This window comes from Pelodiscus sinensis, chromosome 13 (assembly GCF_049634645.1).
Source record: "Pelodiscus sinensis isolate JC-2024 chromosome 13, ASM4963464v1, whole genome shotgun sequence".
Taxonomy (NCBI): domain Eukaryota; kingdom Metazoa; phylum Chordata; order Testudines; family Trionychidae; genus Pelodiscus; species Pelodiscus sinensis.
Window position 1 is genome coordinate 27,279,699 of NC_134723.1, and position 17,223 is coordinate 27,296,921.

Sequence of the window (17,223 nt, forward strand, 5' to 3'; positions counted from 1 at the left end):
AGATAGCTCCTACATGGTAAGGAAGACGCCCAAAGAGAGCTCTCTTATTCCTGGAAGAGTTTCCCTTCTCATTACCAAGAGACTGCAGAGTTCTTCCTTTTCTCCTTCAGACTGCTTCTCTTTACAGCACCATTCAGCTCTTCCCCATCTGGGCTTCATTTTAAATTAAGCTTTTGTTTACTGTCCAGGTGCAACCAGGTGGGTTAATTGGCGTCTTCCCCACACAGGTGATGAAAAGCTTTGTGGGCTTAAGACACCACCAAATGGAACAAGTGTAAGAGAGCATGTGCATAACAGTCTTCAGTGAGTAGGACAAGAAAAAAAAAAGTATCAGTGTATGCAGCAATGCCTCATTGGACTACGGTCTGAAAAGCACTCAAAGTTTTCTACATCACTAGCTTTTGAACAGAAGAATACATTTCTGCTTGATGTTATCCACATTGCACTGACTCCAAGTAAGCATTTTGGGGAATACATTCAGTCCAATTGTCTCCTATGTCTCATAAAAAAAACCCTATGTGAATTTAGCTCAAGCCTCTTCTATCAATCTTCTTTGCAGGGATATTAAGGTGGGGCTTTGGTCAGAAAAGAGGACTCATTTTCATAGGTTAGATGCTTTTTTTGTTTATTTAGTGCAAGTCAAACACCACTTCTACCACCATTTGTGCAGGGTGACTTTCACAACCAAGCCCCTCTCATAAATACAGCTGTGTACAGCAGAATATGCCAGTGCCAAGGACTCCCACCTTCTAACACTTCAAGATTATACCAAACAAAATTAAACAGAGAAAAAACTATTACAAATAAGTAGTTACCATTGGAGAAGATACCTGACATACTTCCCCCTCCCCCAGGAAATCTGAGAAAAAGCAGCCTATTTTAACAGTAATAACTTTCCTCAAATGGACTGGGACCCAACCTTTCTCCTGCTTAAGTAATCAAGTATGTTACCATTACACACAAACTGGCATAATATGTAAGACAATAGTTAGTCTTGCACAGGATAATGATGTAACAGTGATCTTGTAACCTCTCCATACATCATTATCATTGATGGATGGATGTGGTAATGCAATTTGTCTTTTATTCCAATATATACAGATTGTTATATATTAGATAGCTGAATTTAAACGTTGTGTTCTTTACTTTCCGATATTCTCTACTAAAACAATACTCAAGATTTTACCTTTACTATAAACTGAAATAGAAACATGTAAATGAAACACACTAAACAGCATACCACTCACTACAAAAACAATACTAACAGAGAAAACAGGAAAATTTTAGTGCAAGAAGTGAGTTTACATCACTTGGCCTTACATACTTTGAGGTACATAATGTGACACCGGATTAGGTGTGGTAACATAGCTGACTTGATGCAACTGTCCAGGATTTACAGAATTATGAATCCGTGAGGAGTTACCATATGATGGATTTACTGGATGCCAAGGGCTAACATAATGATAGGCAGGTACTAAAGAGACGCAAGCATCAAACCCCGGTAGTGGTGGCTGGCCATAGGGATCTGTCATGACTGGATAATATACTGTTCCATGGGGTGGAGGTGGAGGCTCTACATTTTGGAAAGTACCTGAAAACACATAGTTGACATATTTTAACATTCTGGTCCCTTTTTTATGCATGCCTTCATTTTTAATTACAATTGAAACAATTCTGAGACTGATAACATAGAATATTTTTCAATAAATAACACTGTCCATCCATATTATGTGTTCACTGACAAGGAGACTATCTCAGTTCTTGAATAAGTTTGGAAGACAAAGCGCTCATTCACAGATGTGCCCCATGTCTGTTTAAGCATTCATTGCCTATTGCAGTGGTTCCCAACCTTGTCAAGCATACATACCCCTTTTCAAGCTGTTAAGTTTTACAGACCTCCCCCCACCCCAAGGGGAGCAGCAGGAAATGGCACCCAGCACATTCCTTGGCCTACCCCGCTTCTTCAGTCCGATCCCTTCCGTCCCCTGCCCATCCATGGAGGATACAGCAAGGTGTCTCTTATGGCCAAAGGCAGCTCCTGCCCCAGCACTCTGCCCTTAGCCAGGCATTGAGCCCTGGGGGGGGGGGGGGGGAGGGGACGCGAAAGAAAAAGAAAGGTAAGGATTGGGCCCACCACGGGACTGGAGGGGGGAGGAAGAGGGCTGCAGCGCAAATGGCAGCACAGCTGGTGGTAGGGTTGCCAGGTGTCTGGTGTGACCTGGACAGTCTGGTATTTTTGCTTCCTGTCCGGTAAAAAAAAATTCAGAAAATACCTGACACCTAAAATGTCCGGTATTTTCTGAATTTTTCCTGGCCAGGAGGCGAAAATACCAGACACCTGGAAACCCTACAACGCACTCGGCAACTAAGCCCAGCCCCCTGCCTCCTGGCACCCCCAGTCCCCCGCCTCCGGACCCACTGCTTACTTGATGACGAAAACAAGATGGCCACTGGCAAAAAATGCTGAAGACTTGAAGCAAGGGGAAGCAATGCCGTCCCTGGGTCTTAGTGTTCAACCGCTTCCTATCCCTATTCTGACTGCATGCACTTAAAGGGGACATGCGGTTTTATTTTATTTTATTTGCTTAACTCTCAGGGTCCTTCGCCCCCCCCCCCCCCCAACAACTGTGGTCTTCCCGCTTCTCCCCCCCCCCCCACAGAATTTTTTTAACTGCCAGCTTTGTCCACATATTCACTCTGCTGACACCATTATTGGGCCTAACCAAGTGAGTTATAAGATCAAGAACACATATTCCTGCGCATCCAGAAATATAATTTATGCTATCATGTGCCGAAAGTGTCCGTCTGCTATGTACATTGGACAAACGTCTCAGACACTTTGCCAAAGAATCAATGCCCACAAAACAGACATTAGACAGGATCACAAAGAAAAAACAGTTTCTTGCCATTTCAACCAGAAAGGACACTGTCTCAATGACCTAATCACATGCATCCTACTCCAGAAGACTTTCAAATCTGCACTTGAAAGGGAATCCTCTGGACTGGCATTCATGCTAAAATTCAACACTCTCTGCGGGGGGCTGAACAAAGACCCCAACTACCTTACCCATTACAAAGATAGCTTCCCCAATTATCACCTCTAATACCATTAGCTCACAGACATCTACCTTTCTCCACCTCTAATATCAACTCTCGGACATTTACCTTCGTTCCCCCCCCCCCCCCCCCCCCGCCCGCATCCCCCTTCTGTTCTGAAATGTGATTTGTCCTTTTCATATGTGTTCACTTTTTTTCAATTGTATCCTTTGGTATATATGGTTGTGACTATTTTCTTCCACTATTTGATCTGAGGAAGTGGGTCTGGCCCACAAAAGCTCATCATCTAATAAACCATCTTGTTAGTCTTTAAAGTGCTACGTAGTCCTGTATTTTGTTTCAGCTACACCAGACTAACACAACTACATTTCTATCACATTTCTATTTAATGGCTCACATTCCTACATAGATGGCCATCCTAGAATACTAACCGTTTGCTGATGTTTCCAGGGCAACATGCCGGACATCACTTCTCCCAGCATCAGCATAAAACTGAGGTACTGATGGATCTACCATGGAGGCAGGCTCAGTATATCCTGAGTAAGCTTCTACTGGTGATGGTGGTGGTACCTGCTGCATGTACACCATGGAATGCCAACAGCTCTGATGGTAATACTTTGGAAATTCAAAGTAAGGAGAGAAATTTTATAGTTGGTGTGTGTACTTCCCTCCCCACACTCAATAGCTCTTAAACATTAAGATTTCCAGAAATCTGTCAACAATGTTGTACAGATTATATCTCCAGACTGCCAGAAAGTCATCAAAACAACTCCCCAAATCACTGTCAGCTGCTTCTCAACTGTGCGCTACCCTGCTGAAAAATTAAAATTGTACCCCTATATATTTTGGGGATCGGAATTTCAATGACAGAAGGGGCTTGTATGGGTCTTAGTCCACAGAATATCAGTATTACCTGTTCCATCAGAATCAGAAAGCAGATGCAGTGCTAGTATCGGAGTTACCTCCTGCTGAGCACTAGAATCTCATGCCACTAGGGCCGTCCTTCAGATTTATGGGGCCTTGAGCAGTACTTTTAAACTGGTGCTCCTATGCACAATGGCAGCCCAGGGCAGGCGAATGATGATTTTTTTTTTTTTAAGAGATGTGATTTTTATCATCTTTAGCAATACACTGATAAAATATTTTAAAGCAAATTTTAAACTAAGGTCCTGTAGACTAACACGGTATACACTCAGATACTGACAGTATATACCTGGGGTTGGAAGATTGCCTATTAAATGGCTTCATTACCACTTGAATAACTTTTTCACAGGTTCAATGTTCTACTAATAGCTCTGGATAGCCTCTTCACTTTTAAGTTAACTCTGCTTCCTTCAGAGAGTGTCTAATCACAGAACAGGCATAGGAAGAGGCAGGTGGGTGGACATTAAGACCCAATGGTGTCAAAAATTTGTGGGTGTCCTATGCAGCTACATACTCTGAGTATGTGTAAGGACCTGCATGCCACCTTTTCTGATGTGCCAAATACTAATACACAGAGAGATATTGCCAGTAATTTAGTCGCTATATGTACTAGCAATTTCTAGGATGTAGAATGTCTTATTTCATTCTGTAAAGTCCCCATCCTCATAGGTGCCAAGGACTCTCTATCACCATAGGATGGGTGATAAAGGCATAGAGTCAATAGGAACCCTGAGCACTAGAAATCCTTCCCCACCCATGCTTGGAAAATAAGGCTCAAGTTTCCTCCCTGGATTAACAACAACTCTAAAAAGTCAAGTAGACCACGTGGCTGTTTGAGCATCAGCTGCGAGTGAGGAATTACTATGGCCTTAACTGTTGCAGTTGAGATCAAAATCTTGCCCCCACACCCCCAATTCAGTTCCTGCCGAGTCGCTCAGATGCCCTTGGCAAGACAATGGGAAAATTCCCCTGGGTTCCATCTGACTTTAAGAGCCTATTCATGTGCCTTTTGATGTTAAGCTTCTCTGTGCTTTAACCATCCTTTCTAGATAATTGGGAAGAACAGTGTTTTACCTACTCACCTTCATAAGCCACCAGACTGAAACTGTAATAACATGCAATAATGCTCTTCATGAGTTTCACAATTTACAGCTCAAACATCCTACACTGTAAGTTTAGTCTCCTCCATGCATTAACAACCAAGAGGACAGGAAGCAAATTCAGAACACTAAAAGGCCTATGAAAACATATCAATGCATCTGTCAAGACTAGTGACATAATAGAGGCCGTTTAGTCATTGCACTTACCTGCAATCCCAAATTAAAATAATACTGCAAAACCTTTGTATCTGTAATTAGAGAATGTAACCATAAATATGAATGCTCTTAAATACCAAGTGGGGGAAAACATCCAGAAACAGTCATTACATTTTCTAAAAGTATTTTTAGACTAGAGAATTCTGAATCTGACTCAATTACTTTCAAACATGATATTTTTGAAGTCATTACATGTGTGTAAACAATCTACAAATGTAATAAAAACAGATTAAACATTTGGACAATACATGAATTAATAAGCCAAAACTGAAATTCACGTATTGCTATAAATTGTTTGCTCAGGTGAGGCTTTTCACAGAATGACTATAATCCCTCGGTATTATTATAAACTTTAAAACAAATGATTAATTTATACTTCAATATATTATCTTGGTCTGTTTCTAGAAGTGACAAGCTATTTTGGGAACTCAGATTTAAACAGTGATTTTCTATGGGAAAATTGCTTCAGAAAATGTGGCACAGTGAACTAAATCCTGCAGTCTATGATGCAAACAATGAAAAGGTAACTAAAATACTGTGTCCCCAAGCTGATTGGGCTGATAAGCATCTCCTCTGCCAAGAAGAACACCACAGACCTCTCTCCAAAGACCTGTGCTCCCTCCAATTTCACTATGAAAAGAAGACTGCATAACACTAGTCTGCAAAAACAGAGGAGAAAAAGAGTACTTTGCAAGCTGCCCAATCATAAACCAGAAACAAGCCATCTGCAGCCACTCTACACATACAGAAACACATAGGATTATGGCATGTGAGTCGGCCCTAACAGCATTAAGATTTGCACTTGGCTATCTCTGCCCTTTATTAAGTCCTGATGTGCAGTTACCTCTGAGGCACCAAGATTTTCAGGGTCACTAAGGTATACATATTGCTAAGAGAACTAGGGATTGCAAGGTGCATGGTGGGGCAGGCAGTCTACAAAATACCAAGATTTGTATTGGAATTAGGATTCCCTCAGATCCTCTAGTCTAGATCTATGCAACAACAACAAAAAATTTAAAAAGCATGCCACTTAGCATGCGAACACCAACTCCCCTACTCTGGAAAAATGGAAGGCATCCAGTTTTCTGCACCTCTCTTTGCTTCCTTACAAGGGGTGAGAATATATTCCTGGATAATTATATAGTACTCAAGGGTAATCCCAAAAATCAAAGATGGCCTTTAAAACTGTTCAGCAAGAATAACTGGATTATGAGCTCAAATATACCTCTTCTACCGCAAAATGTGAAATGGTCTAGAATATTCAAATTTACAATTCTGGCAGGAATACACAGTTTTTCATTCTGCAGTGCAGTTTTAGAAAAAGGAAGAAGCAACTGCAAAACATCAGATTTTTGGCTGGTCTCAAAGTGAGTATATTTCAGAGGATTAGGGAAACAGGTAAATTTTATTTCCAGATTAGGATCTGCATTAAAGTTAACTGAAAGGTCTTTAGTTTCTAAATTCCCTACAGCAATAAGGGGAAGAAAAAAAGCTGTAGCACTTATCTGAAATAGACAGATGCTTTGTGTGAACAGAGTATTACCAGCTCAGATATGCAGTGTTCTTCGCTGCATGCCAGCTTGTATAGTGCTTAGTTTATTGTGATTTGCAGCAATCAGGAGGCTATTTCTCTGTGCTTCACACACAATACAGGAAAATGAGCCAAGAAGAAAGGGAGGCAAAACTTCACACAACTCACTAAAACAGGTAATCTCCAGACAGTCCCCACATTACTGATTATTTTAAGAAAATGCCAATCACTTCTATTCTAATTCTATAAAAATTCTTTAAAAAAGTTGTATACCGCCTGCATTTTCAGAACTATTAATGGAAATTTGTTTGGCAGAATCATGGAGCTAAAAACCCCACTTAATTCTGTACTTCAGGAATTTTATTTTATTGGTATTTATAGGTTTTTGAGGCTATTTAGTTTGTTAAAAAAGGTGGCTAGTCCCTCCAACTCTGCAATGGTCACCTCACATTATGTGCCATTTCAAAACAGACCATAATCCATCCAGTTATCTGTTAGTCAGTATGCAAGAACTCTTCCCCCATCCCTGCAGGCAATGAGTTATGCCGCGAGAGCCATCCTAGTGACACTGCTTTGGCTGCAACAATGCTAGTCATAATGCTACTGAAGCATTAAAGCATGCTGAAAGAGCAACATACAGGCTGGTTTTATAGTATCTAGCAGCAGACGCATCTACATTTGGGGTAAATTACACAAAACCTAATGTTACTCTTCAATTATTATGCAAATCTATGCAAAATAAACATCAGTTCTAAGAGGCGAACGGAGAAGCCATTACATAGAGAAAATAATTGAACACAAGGCACTAGAAGAATGAAATGACAGGCTAACACTGCCAATAGTGATGTCCGAACACTGGAAGAGCAGCAAATGCAGGAGGGACCCAGTTGTTTTACAATGCTCTTTTTAAATTTGAGCAAACCAGAGTAAATTTCAGTAAAACAAAGCCATGATGTGACACCTGCCAGAAAGACGCAGTGAGGCTAGTAAACTTCATATATAAAAAAACAGCAACAGTCACCAAGAATTTACCAACACCATAAGACCTCAAGAAACAGTTTTCTGGATAAGAATTTTACTCGTGCAGGTTCTGAAAGGCTCAGATCTGGAATACTAATGCTGGGAGGGAGAGACTGTCTCACAGGACTCACAAAATAACACTGACTATTTCAATAAAGGTAACAGAGCAAGCAGGAAGAGGGTGCATATGCAAACCTCCCAAATTAACTTGGGGACAAAAGGAGGAAAATCCAGAACAGATTCTGGAAGTATGAAATAGCCACTGAAGAACACATTGGCCTGTCCTGGACACAGACTTCACTCTGACTCTTGCATTGGTCAGTGGATACCAAGCAAGAGCGGCCCTAGACAAGCTGCCGGCAACTGGCACCCTAGGCTAAACACGCGATTGGCGTGCAATCGGCGCCCCCACCTTCAAAGTCCTCAACGGCCGTCTATCTTGGCACCCTAGGCGACCGCCTAGTTCGCCTATATTGACATGCCGCCACTGATACCAAGCCACAACAAGGTGAATTCTCATCACATGCACATCTGTTCAGTCAGCTTTAACAAAAGTTAGTGGGAAAAAAAAAGCCAGTTTTGTCCCTTTTTCGGTCCTTTAATAATGCTAGATGGAATCCTGTGGATGAGACTGAGTGAACTGTAAAAGCGAGAACCTTGTAAATTTTAGTAACTGCAGGGTTGGCGAGAGAGAGAGAGAGATTTATTGGGGCATTGCTGAAAGAGGGAAGAGTTAAGGTGGCATGAGCCACCTTAACTGCACATTTCCTGGCTTTCAGACATGAAATTTGTTTAATTTGTTTCATTAACAGTTTTGTGCTACTAAATTTCTGAGTTTTTAAAATAGAAAACATGTTAGAGGCAGGAGTTAGTCATTTAGATAGCACCTGTATCGTGCCCCACAATTTGCATATAAAGCCAGGTATCAATAAGCAGGTCTCAGATGCCCCCAAAAGGGCAAGTCCCCCAAGATCCTAGTTTATATGAAAGGAGGATTCAGATTCCAAAGATGGGAAAAGGCCACTTGTATCTATAGGTACAGACAAGGCACGAGGACAAGTATCCCTGCCACACTCTTCCTTAGTCCCCTGCTGCTCACCCAATCTCTGTTCCCACCTCTAAACCTCACTCACCTGAGGCCCCAACCTCTCTCTCCTCTACCACCATCTATCTCCCTTTTATTGTCCTTCCCCATAATCCCCTCTCTGCACCCCAAACTCCTTCCAAGCCCTCTTCACAGGAAGTATTCACATGTGAAATTCTAACCCCACTCCCCAAAAGCCTCATCTCCCTAGACTGAAGTTGCCACACACAACTCAAATGGTAGCATCCTCCAGTCACTCTATTCCGAACTCCCTTAGTCTTTGGTGGGAGTTGGTGATTAGTTTTTCCTTAGTTAACTGAAAGGTGCATTCAACAGATATCAGGTCTGTTTCAGTCTGTCATTCCTACCACTCAGTTTAAAAAGACAAGGCAGAATGAATCAGTTTTTTGGGTGGGAAGAACTTCTCTTTGGGAACAGCTAGGTTAAATGATTTTAAATTTGGATCACTGCTGCTGCTCCCATGAAGCATACCGCATTTCAAAGCGATCCAGTCAACCATTCAAACGTTAGGGTATTTAGAAGAGAGTCCAGATTTAAAACGCATAAAATGAGAATAGAAACCCTCTAGTCGTTTTTCTCAAATGGTTCATGCAGAGTGTAAAAAAAAAATAGGTGTTTTCTTAAATACTGCTGTCAGCTTGGGTCATCCAAAGATTTAGTGGATGTCATGCAGTGTTCTCTGTAATCTTTTCCATTCATGCACAGAATATTTCTTTATGTGCACCACCAGTAAAAAAGTCAGCTAATCAGTTAGGCAGCATTTGAATCTCTCCCAAGCAGCTTATTCAGGGAACACTGCTGTCATGCACTATACCATTTGAAACTTAAAAGACTGAGAACATTTTGACTTGCATCACATCACTAGTTTGATCTTTAGCTCTGTGCAAAAAAATCTAGTAAAAACCATGTAGAAACTTAAAAAAAAAAAGCTATTTTGGGAAGGCATGTTTTGTACCTCTGGCTCTGGACCGAATTTGGGTCCCCTGTGCTGCCCTGCACTCTCCAGAGGCATTCTAGATTCAAGTGACTCCAGCTAAGCGCATCCACTCTAGAGGACTTTGAAAGCTTGACCTATAAACAGAAGCAGTGACACAAGCTTGACTAGAGGCACTGATGCACCAATATTTATATCACCCCTATGGAGGCTTTAATGAAGCTCAACAACCATTACGAAGAAAGGCAACATGCTCATAGACTATTAACACTGTAAGACTTATTGCTTAGTCCTCTCCCCTAAAATCCATCTATATTAGGAAAAAAAAAATCCAGAGCCTTTCCCTGAAGAGGGCTCAAAGAATTCTGTGGAGTGGTTTAACAGCGAGAGAAATGCAGAACTACTTGCCCTCTATGGAAAAAGGTTTGCTGCTCTTATCTGCTCCAGATTCTCCTCCACATACTTAACCCATGATTCTGCAAGGCACTGAACACCCTTCATATCTTTTCTCTTCAATGGGAATTAAAGGACACAACAAACATGGTTTTGATTCTGCAAAATACCATCCTAGTCAAAGGTGCTACAAAAGGACACTGATCTGGGCTGCTGGCAGACTCTTGCCCACTCCTGCTATAGGGTGACCAGTAGTGGTGCTATGGCAGGCTACCTGATTGTTCTGGTACCGTGGATCATGCTGTGCCTTAAAAGCAGGAGCCAGACCTGTTGCTGGCTAAGTTGGGGAGCCATGGGGCTCTGTGCACTGCTCCTGCCCTGAGCATCGGCTCTAAAGTCCCATTTTCTGGGAATTGGCCAAAAGGAGCCTGAGTGGGGCCAGCTACCTGCAGGCAAGAGCAGCACACTGAGATGCCTGCACACCTCCACCCAAAAGCTTGACCTTCTGCTAGGGTGCAGCACAGTCCGCGGTGCCAGGATAGGTAGGAACCCTGCATTAACACCCCTGCTGCACTGCTCACTAGAGATAAGCCAGCCCCCCAACCCTGCAGCCCAGTCTCCTGCCATAGCCCAAAAGCCCCCAAATCTGGAGCTCCCTCATGCAACCCAAACCCCTCATCCTTTGCCTCACCCCAGAGCCCGCACTCTAGTCAAAAAATATAATTACATTGGCTTGCAGGCATCAACAATTTTCTTCAACTGGATCCCAAGGAAAACAAGTTTGAAAACCACTGGCCTAACATGACACCTCCCCAGTGGCCTCTGGATCAGTTACATTTTCAAAAGAGAAAAAATGAAGTTGCTTCCCTACACAGCAATGTTGAAAAAAATATCAAAGCCACGTTTACTGCCAGTTCACCTTCAGCTCTCAGACTTCATAGATAACCTATTAAACCATCTTGTGAGTCTTTAAAGTGCTACACAGTCCTGTTGTTTCAGCTGTACCAGACTAACACGGCTACATTTCTACCACTATTCTTCATAGATAACAGTCTCTCTGGTGAGACTAAATGACAATGTCAGTGCATGTATAGCTGTAGATACAATTCAAGTCACACCCTTCCTCCCATTTTACACAGAGCTCTAGTCTGCTCAAGCCTATATTCTGTATAGTGCAGGAGTCAGCTGGTCTGTATCAAAAGAACAGGCAGTTTGACACTACTCTAGACCTTTCCTCTGAAGGTCAGCCCTCTGTTCAGACCAAAGCAAGACAAATCAAGACATTATCGGAGAACTGTGTTTAAAAAAAAAAGTAAGAGAAAGGGGAGGAGTTTATATAGACAGAGCAGCTTACTCAGATGATAAAGGAATTATCTGACAAGACACATTGCATCGCAGCTTGTCATCAGCATGATTAGCCTCTAACTAGAGACGTACATAATGGACTAAATAGAGCACAAATGGGCATCCATAGGGTTTCCATATGTACTGAATAGCTTGCCATTGGCACTCACACCCTTGGTAACAGGATTATGTGGCATTTTGACAATGCCAGAGATTGAGGGTGGACTGTTCATTGGATTAGCAAGCAAAGCTCTCTTGAAAGAAAGTCAGATGTACATAATTCAAGAGATATGGAGCGGGCAGAAAGATAGAGAGAGATCTTTATTAGGTACTAACTCGAATTACAAAAAGAGCATTTTGTGTGTCATTTACCAAACTGCTTAGTATAATGTGATCTCTCATAGTTAATAGAAATTCTCCCAACAGGGCACAGCAGGCTGATGTAAACACTGCCACTTAAGAGATGAAGCCAGAAGATACCAATCAGTGACTAAAACTGGAAGGCTGATGTCAAAATTTTAGTACCAGGTTCTAGATCATTCTCTTCATGTTTACTACTGGTAGAGATCACCACATCACAACAGAGAGCGACTCATGACTGAAACAACTCTGAGCTTCCCATTATTTCTCCACAAGTTACTTTGCTGAATCTACCATAAACATGTTTGAGGCCTCTGTACAAGCTTTTTCCCCAACTGTGAAATTAAAGCATACCCCACCAGTTACATAATCAATCTCAAAATTCCCTTCTTTGTGTCAACTGTAAAGAGCCATGTTTCCTCACTACAAGTATTCTCAGTTAAGCTTGTTGTGGGATATACACAAATCAGGAAAACACTAGCCAATAAGGGTGATCAGATGTTCCAATTTTATAGGTACAGTGCTGATATTCAGGGCTTTTTCTTACATAGGTGCCTATTCCCCTCTCCCCGTCCTGATTTTTCACATTTTCTATCTGGTCACCACAGTGTTAGAGAATACACTCCTCTTACCTCGAGGTAAATCACTGCCACTAGGATCGCAGGAGTAAGGTGGAGGCCCATTGCCACTATCTCCTACCTCACTGACAGGGGGAGGTGGAGCTGGATGATATGGGTACGGCACAGATGGAATCACCACTGTTAAAAAAAAAAAATTTTAAGTCTCAGTCAGATTTTAAATGGTTTTTAAAAGAGAGCTACTAGCCAGTGCAACTGATATGAACTACCATCATCTTCTCTGAACATATAGTTCTGAGCTTCTGTCCGAAGGATTTATCATTCCTTCTGGACAAATTAAAAACTCGCTGGGATTTTTTTTTTAAACTCTCACTGTGTCTTATGGTTTGTGTAGCTAATTCACTTTGGTCTGAAATGTGTTGTCTCAACTACGAGAATAGGTATGACCAACTCCAACAAATTAACAAAAGAAATCTCTGCAGTTTATTTTGTGCATTTGAAAGCTAATTAGCCCAACTTTTAGAGATGTTATACATTAATTCCTAATGAGTTGGGTGCCTAAATACCTTTGAAGATCTGAGCCTTTGTGTAGCATTAACTTCACTTTTCCCCCCTGACAGGAGCCAGTTACTATAGTTTATCTACAGAAACAGAGGACAGAACAACATTTTCCGAAGTTAGGGAAATAGGATTATGAAACCTACAAAAAATGGCTGCAACTTTCAAGGTAGTGGTAGTAGCTGAAACTACTGTATAAGCTTTTTTAGAATTGACTAGACTGTAAGTGGTCTGTGCTCCTTTAAACAAAAATTTATTTGTAACACCACCAAGTGGCTAATCCACACAGTGCAATGTGCAAGCACATGGTGATCACATCAAGTAACTTAATCATAATGCAAAAACTCCCGATTAAGATGATTGGTATGGAAGAGAAGAAAAGGAATGAAAATAGAGCAAAAGTAAGAATCCAGGGAGGGTAAATGAGAGTAGATAATACAGAAGTTTGAGAACACGAGAAAACTCTTTTCATCAATCTCGTCATATGGTTCTGATTGTTCTCTAAGAAAGCAGATTATAGTGGATACAATTAAAGTGCTCTATATAAAATAATGGTCTAGAGCAGATACTAAGGAACTTCTGTTACCCTTGTCTCATAGCAGAGAAAGAGGGACAAATTCAAAAGTGATAGAAAAGGAAATATTTTGTCACTCCATGTATTCTTCGGCTGTGGAACTCAGTGGCATAGTCACAAAGACGAAGAATTAGCCAGGTTTAAAGAAGGATTAGACATTTATGTGGATATCAAAGTATCCAGAATTATGATAAAAGATTTGGACAGATATTGTTACGTTGGAAACTGCTGATGGCTGCCATCAAACATGTGGTTGATTTATACCGTTATCAATGACCTTGTTAATGATGATGGGTATGCCATCAAGCCTTCATTCAAGCTAAATTCAAGAAGCAATTAAGTTCTTTTATGGAGCTAGGTAGCTGGAGACTAATGTTCCTTCTAATCTTTCCCACACGTGCAGATTTTTTCTATCCATGTATGGAATAAGTTTTATGTGCAGCACCACTAGAAACACAAAGCCAAGCTGTGGGCACTCTACAAATCAGCTGGGTGACATCTGAACACTGCTGGAGACAATGAAGACACCATACAAGATATTAGGCCAATGAGCTGCTAACCCATGTGGGCTGAGAAATTTCCCCCAGAGATTGATTGCAAGTACAGCTACTGAGGCATTGACTGCTTACAGCCATGTAGCGTGTGGCTGTCGCAACTGAAGTCAGCTGTTTGCACTGGCTTTGGGGGCTGGGGCTTTTGGTGGACCGGTAACATTTTATTTGCATATTAATTTGCATAATAAATATGCAAATAAAGTTACAAGTATGCCAAAAGTTTATGAATAGGTTTGGCTTCTCCCCTAGAATATCCTGTGTGCTTCTAATAAGCATAACACAGTGAAGATAGTAATCATAGCGAGGTGAACCACATTTTATGGAAATGCCTCAAAGAGCTGTGTGTATTCTGGGTAATAGGAGTGAGGAGAAAGCAAAAGAACAGGAGTAGAACCTGGCCTTCCAGCAGATGTAGGGGATACCAGGATGGGCTGCACAGCAGTCTGGGGGGGAACAGATGTGGTAACACTGGCTTGAGTGGCTGCTGCTGTGCTGGAGGAAAAGACAGTTGCTGGAGCAGTATTAACACAGGAGGAGGTTGAGATCACTGCAGAATTCACCATCACCTGTAGAAACAGCCAGGAGAGCTTTCAATACACTACAAACTTAGACGAAAAAATACACACGTGGCTTTGAAATACTATCTGCTCTGGTAGTTTTTCATATATGTTTAAGCTGAAATATTCAGAGGAGCATTAAGGAGTTAGTGGTCCAATTCCAGACTAAAATACTATAAAGAATATGGAATAGTGAACATCTACTATCAGTAAACTTTTCTCCCTTTTGTTTTTATTATACAAATGTTTGTATTCCTATGATTCTATATGGTGTTTTACATCATAAAATACTAAGCAAAATACTTCTGCCATCTCCATGACAGGGCTTTACAATATTAAACAAGTGCAATACATTCATTACTGTACTTGAGTAGTCACAAATTATATATTCTGAAGCAATTCATGCAGCAATTAAGTGATCACCAATATCACTTCAGTTCCAGCATTTAAATCAAAGTGTAAAGTTACAGAACTGTGTGATTTTTTTTTTAAGTATTCCAGCAACAGTGAGGGCACAGGTATTTGGGGGAAAACGATGTACTGAAGTTTAATGCAAATTAAGAGCAAATCCTACTTCCTCACCGACTCATGCAGGACTATCAGAGTCAATGAGATTACTCACATAACAAAAGCAAGTAGGAATTAGCCCCAGACCTGTAAATACAAGTAGACGAACCACCTCTTTATAGAAGAAAGGTTCATTTTTTATTTCCTTTGTTAATTTTGCAACTTTTCACTGCCATATGGACCATTAAGTCACATAATGGAGATTACCTTCTGGGAATAGTTATATGAAGCAACTCCATCTTGAGGGGAGACAGAACCTGATCCTCCATCCTGAAGAGATTTCAAAGCAAAACACTGTGTGTTTGAAATGTACAGAAGTCACGAGGCTACAAGATTTTGGGTAGGGGAAAAGAGTGAGGGGGAGTGATAGAAACCCATAAGTCTTTGTTACTCTTTAATTTTCTAAAATATACTCAAAAGGTCCTGCAGTTTGCCTAAAACCATCCCTAAATTAACTGAAAATAGGCCAGTTTACAACTATACTCAACACTACCAGGTACAGAGGAGGCTTCTATACCTGCACTTGATCACCTGATCTCTGGACCAGCAGGCTGTAGGGGTGTGGGGAAGAGAACCGAAAACACCTTGTTTCACTAAACAGTAACCTCTTCAAGCCCATTAACAGATTGAGTTCTAAGGCAAGATCTGGTCCAGTCCTGTCTCTAGCGTACACTGATGTGGGACATGAAGAATAGCACATAAGAACAACTAGGAGAAAGAAGGGGAAGAATCAGGGCTTTATAAAGAACAAAGATCATTTTCCACCTCCCTTCTCTCCACAAAAAAGTGTGAGGACAGATATGGAGCAGAACTCTGACAAGTAAAATTCAGACTGTAAAAGCCACCACCAGGATGTGTATAGACTTGATAAGCACTGTGCACTGATTTAAAGACCAAACTTACACTGATACAGTAATGAGGTCACATTTCAATAAGATCCCCTTCAAAGACAATCATTTACTATCTAGCTGAAAGGGGAAGGGGAGAGAAATGTGAAATATAATTGAACTATTCTTTCCACCTAAAAGTCACCCAGAATATCTATACTAAGCTTGCTTCCAAGGCTAATTTCTTTGAAGGATGTTGTGTGTTTCTAGGAAGCCTAATCCAAACAGTGACTAAAGCTTACCAAGTTTGCTGTAGTCTCTGCTGAACTAAATACTGTTGGAGTTTCACAGTCTGGATCTGGAGGGCATGGGCAAAATTAATTGAAACAGGAGTATTAAATCTAATCCTTCAAAAATTTGAGAGATTAAACTATTATTTCACATTCACTGTGTGTAATATGGGAGAATCGAATTCTTACTGACCTGAAGGGGTGTAGATATATTCTTCATGGAATTCCCCTAGAAAAGAGGAAATTGCTTCATTTTAAAATATTAAACACTGAAAAAACCAGAGTTCCATTTCAGTCACTGGCAAAGAGGAACTGAGTCATCATAAGACAAAGGTTTACTAATTTGGGATACACCACCATTGCTGCTTTTCCCTACAAACATCTACAATTGCATTGTCAGCTTTCACAGCTCAAGTGATATTAACAGAGTAGCCCAAAGTCAAACACAACATCTATAATCATTCGAGACCTGAATTTGAGTCTAAATATGCAGAGCTATATGTAGCTAGATGCAGCTAAGAATTGGATGCTAGTTTACGTGAGTTTGAAAGCAGTCCTAATTTACAGATTGATTTAATACACTTGTATAACAGGAATAAGGATAAGCTAGTCCTAAGTAAAGAACACACTGGGGGAAAATATTTATTCCCCTAAATGAGATGAATTCCCACAATTTTAAGTAGAAACTTCTTATTCATCTAGAACCCTATTCCCCTCATCCTCTAGTCACTGTA

The 17,223-nt window shown here is 40.9% G+C and overlaps 1 protein-coding gene across 3 annotated transcripts in view; it reads right to left on the reverse strand.

Annotated features, from left to right (window-relative positions):
- Window positions 1-614: 614 nt before the first annotated feature.
- Window positions 615-17,223, reverse strand: part of LOC102463607 (UDP-N-acetylglucosamine transferase subunit ALG13) — a 34,405-nt gene continuing 17,796 nt past the window's right edge. For all 3 annotated transcript variants that reach the window (XM_025178047.2, XM_075940905.1, XM_025178044.2), the window contains 8 exons: window positions 16,683-16,718; window positions 16,502-16,557; window positions 15,580-15,642; window positions 14,643-14,814; window positions 12,617-12,742; window positions 5,289-5,329; window positions 3,489-3,672; window positions 615-1,591 (listed from right to left, as the gene is read on the reverse strand). In XM_025178047.2, the coding sequence (XP_025033832.1) occupies window positions 1,317-1,591; window positions 3,489-3,672; window positions 5,289-5,329; window positions 12,617-12,742; window positions 14,643-14,814; window positions 15,580-15,642; window positions 16,502-16,557; window positions 16,683-16,718 (953 nt within the window). In that variant the 3' untranslated portion in view covers window positions 615-1,316. The remainder of the gene's footprint in view (window positions 1,592-3,488; window positions 3,673-5,288; window positions 5,330-12,616; window positions 12,743-14,642; window positions 14,815-15,579; window positions 15,643-16,501; window positions 16,558-16,682; window positions 16,719-17,223) is intronic.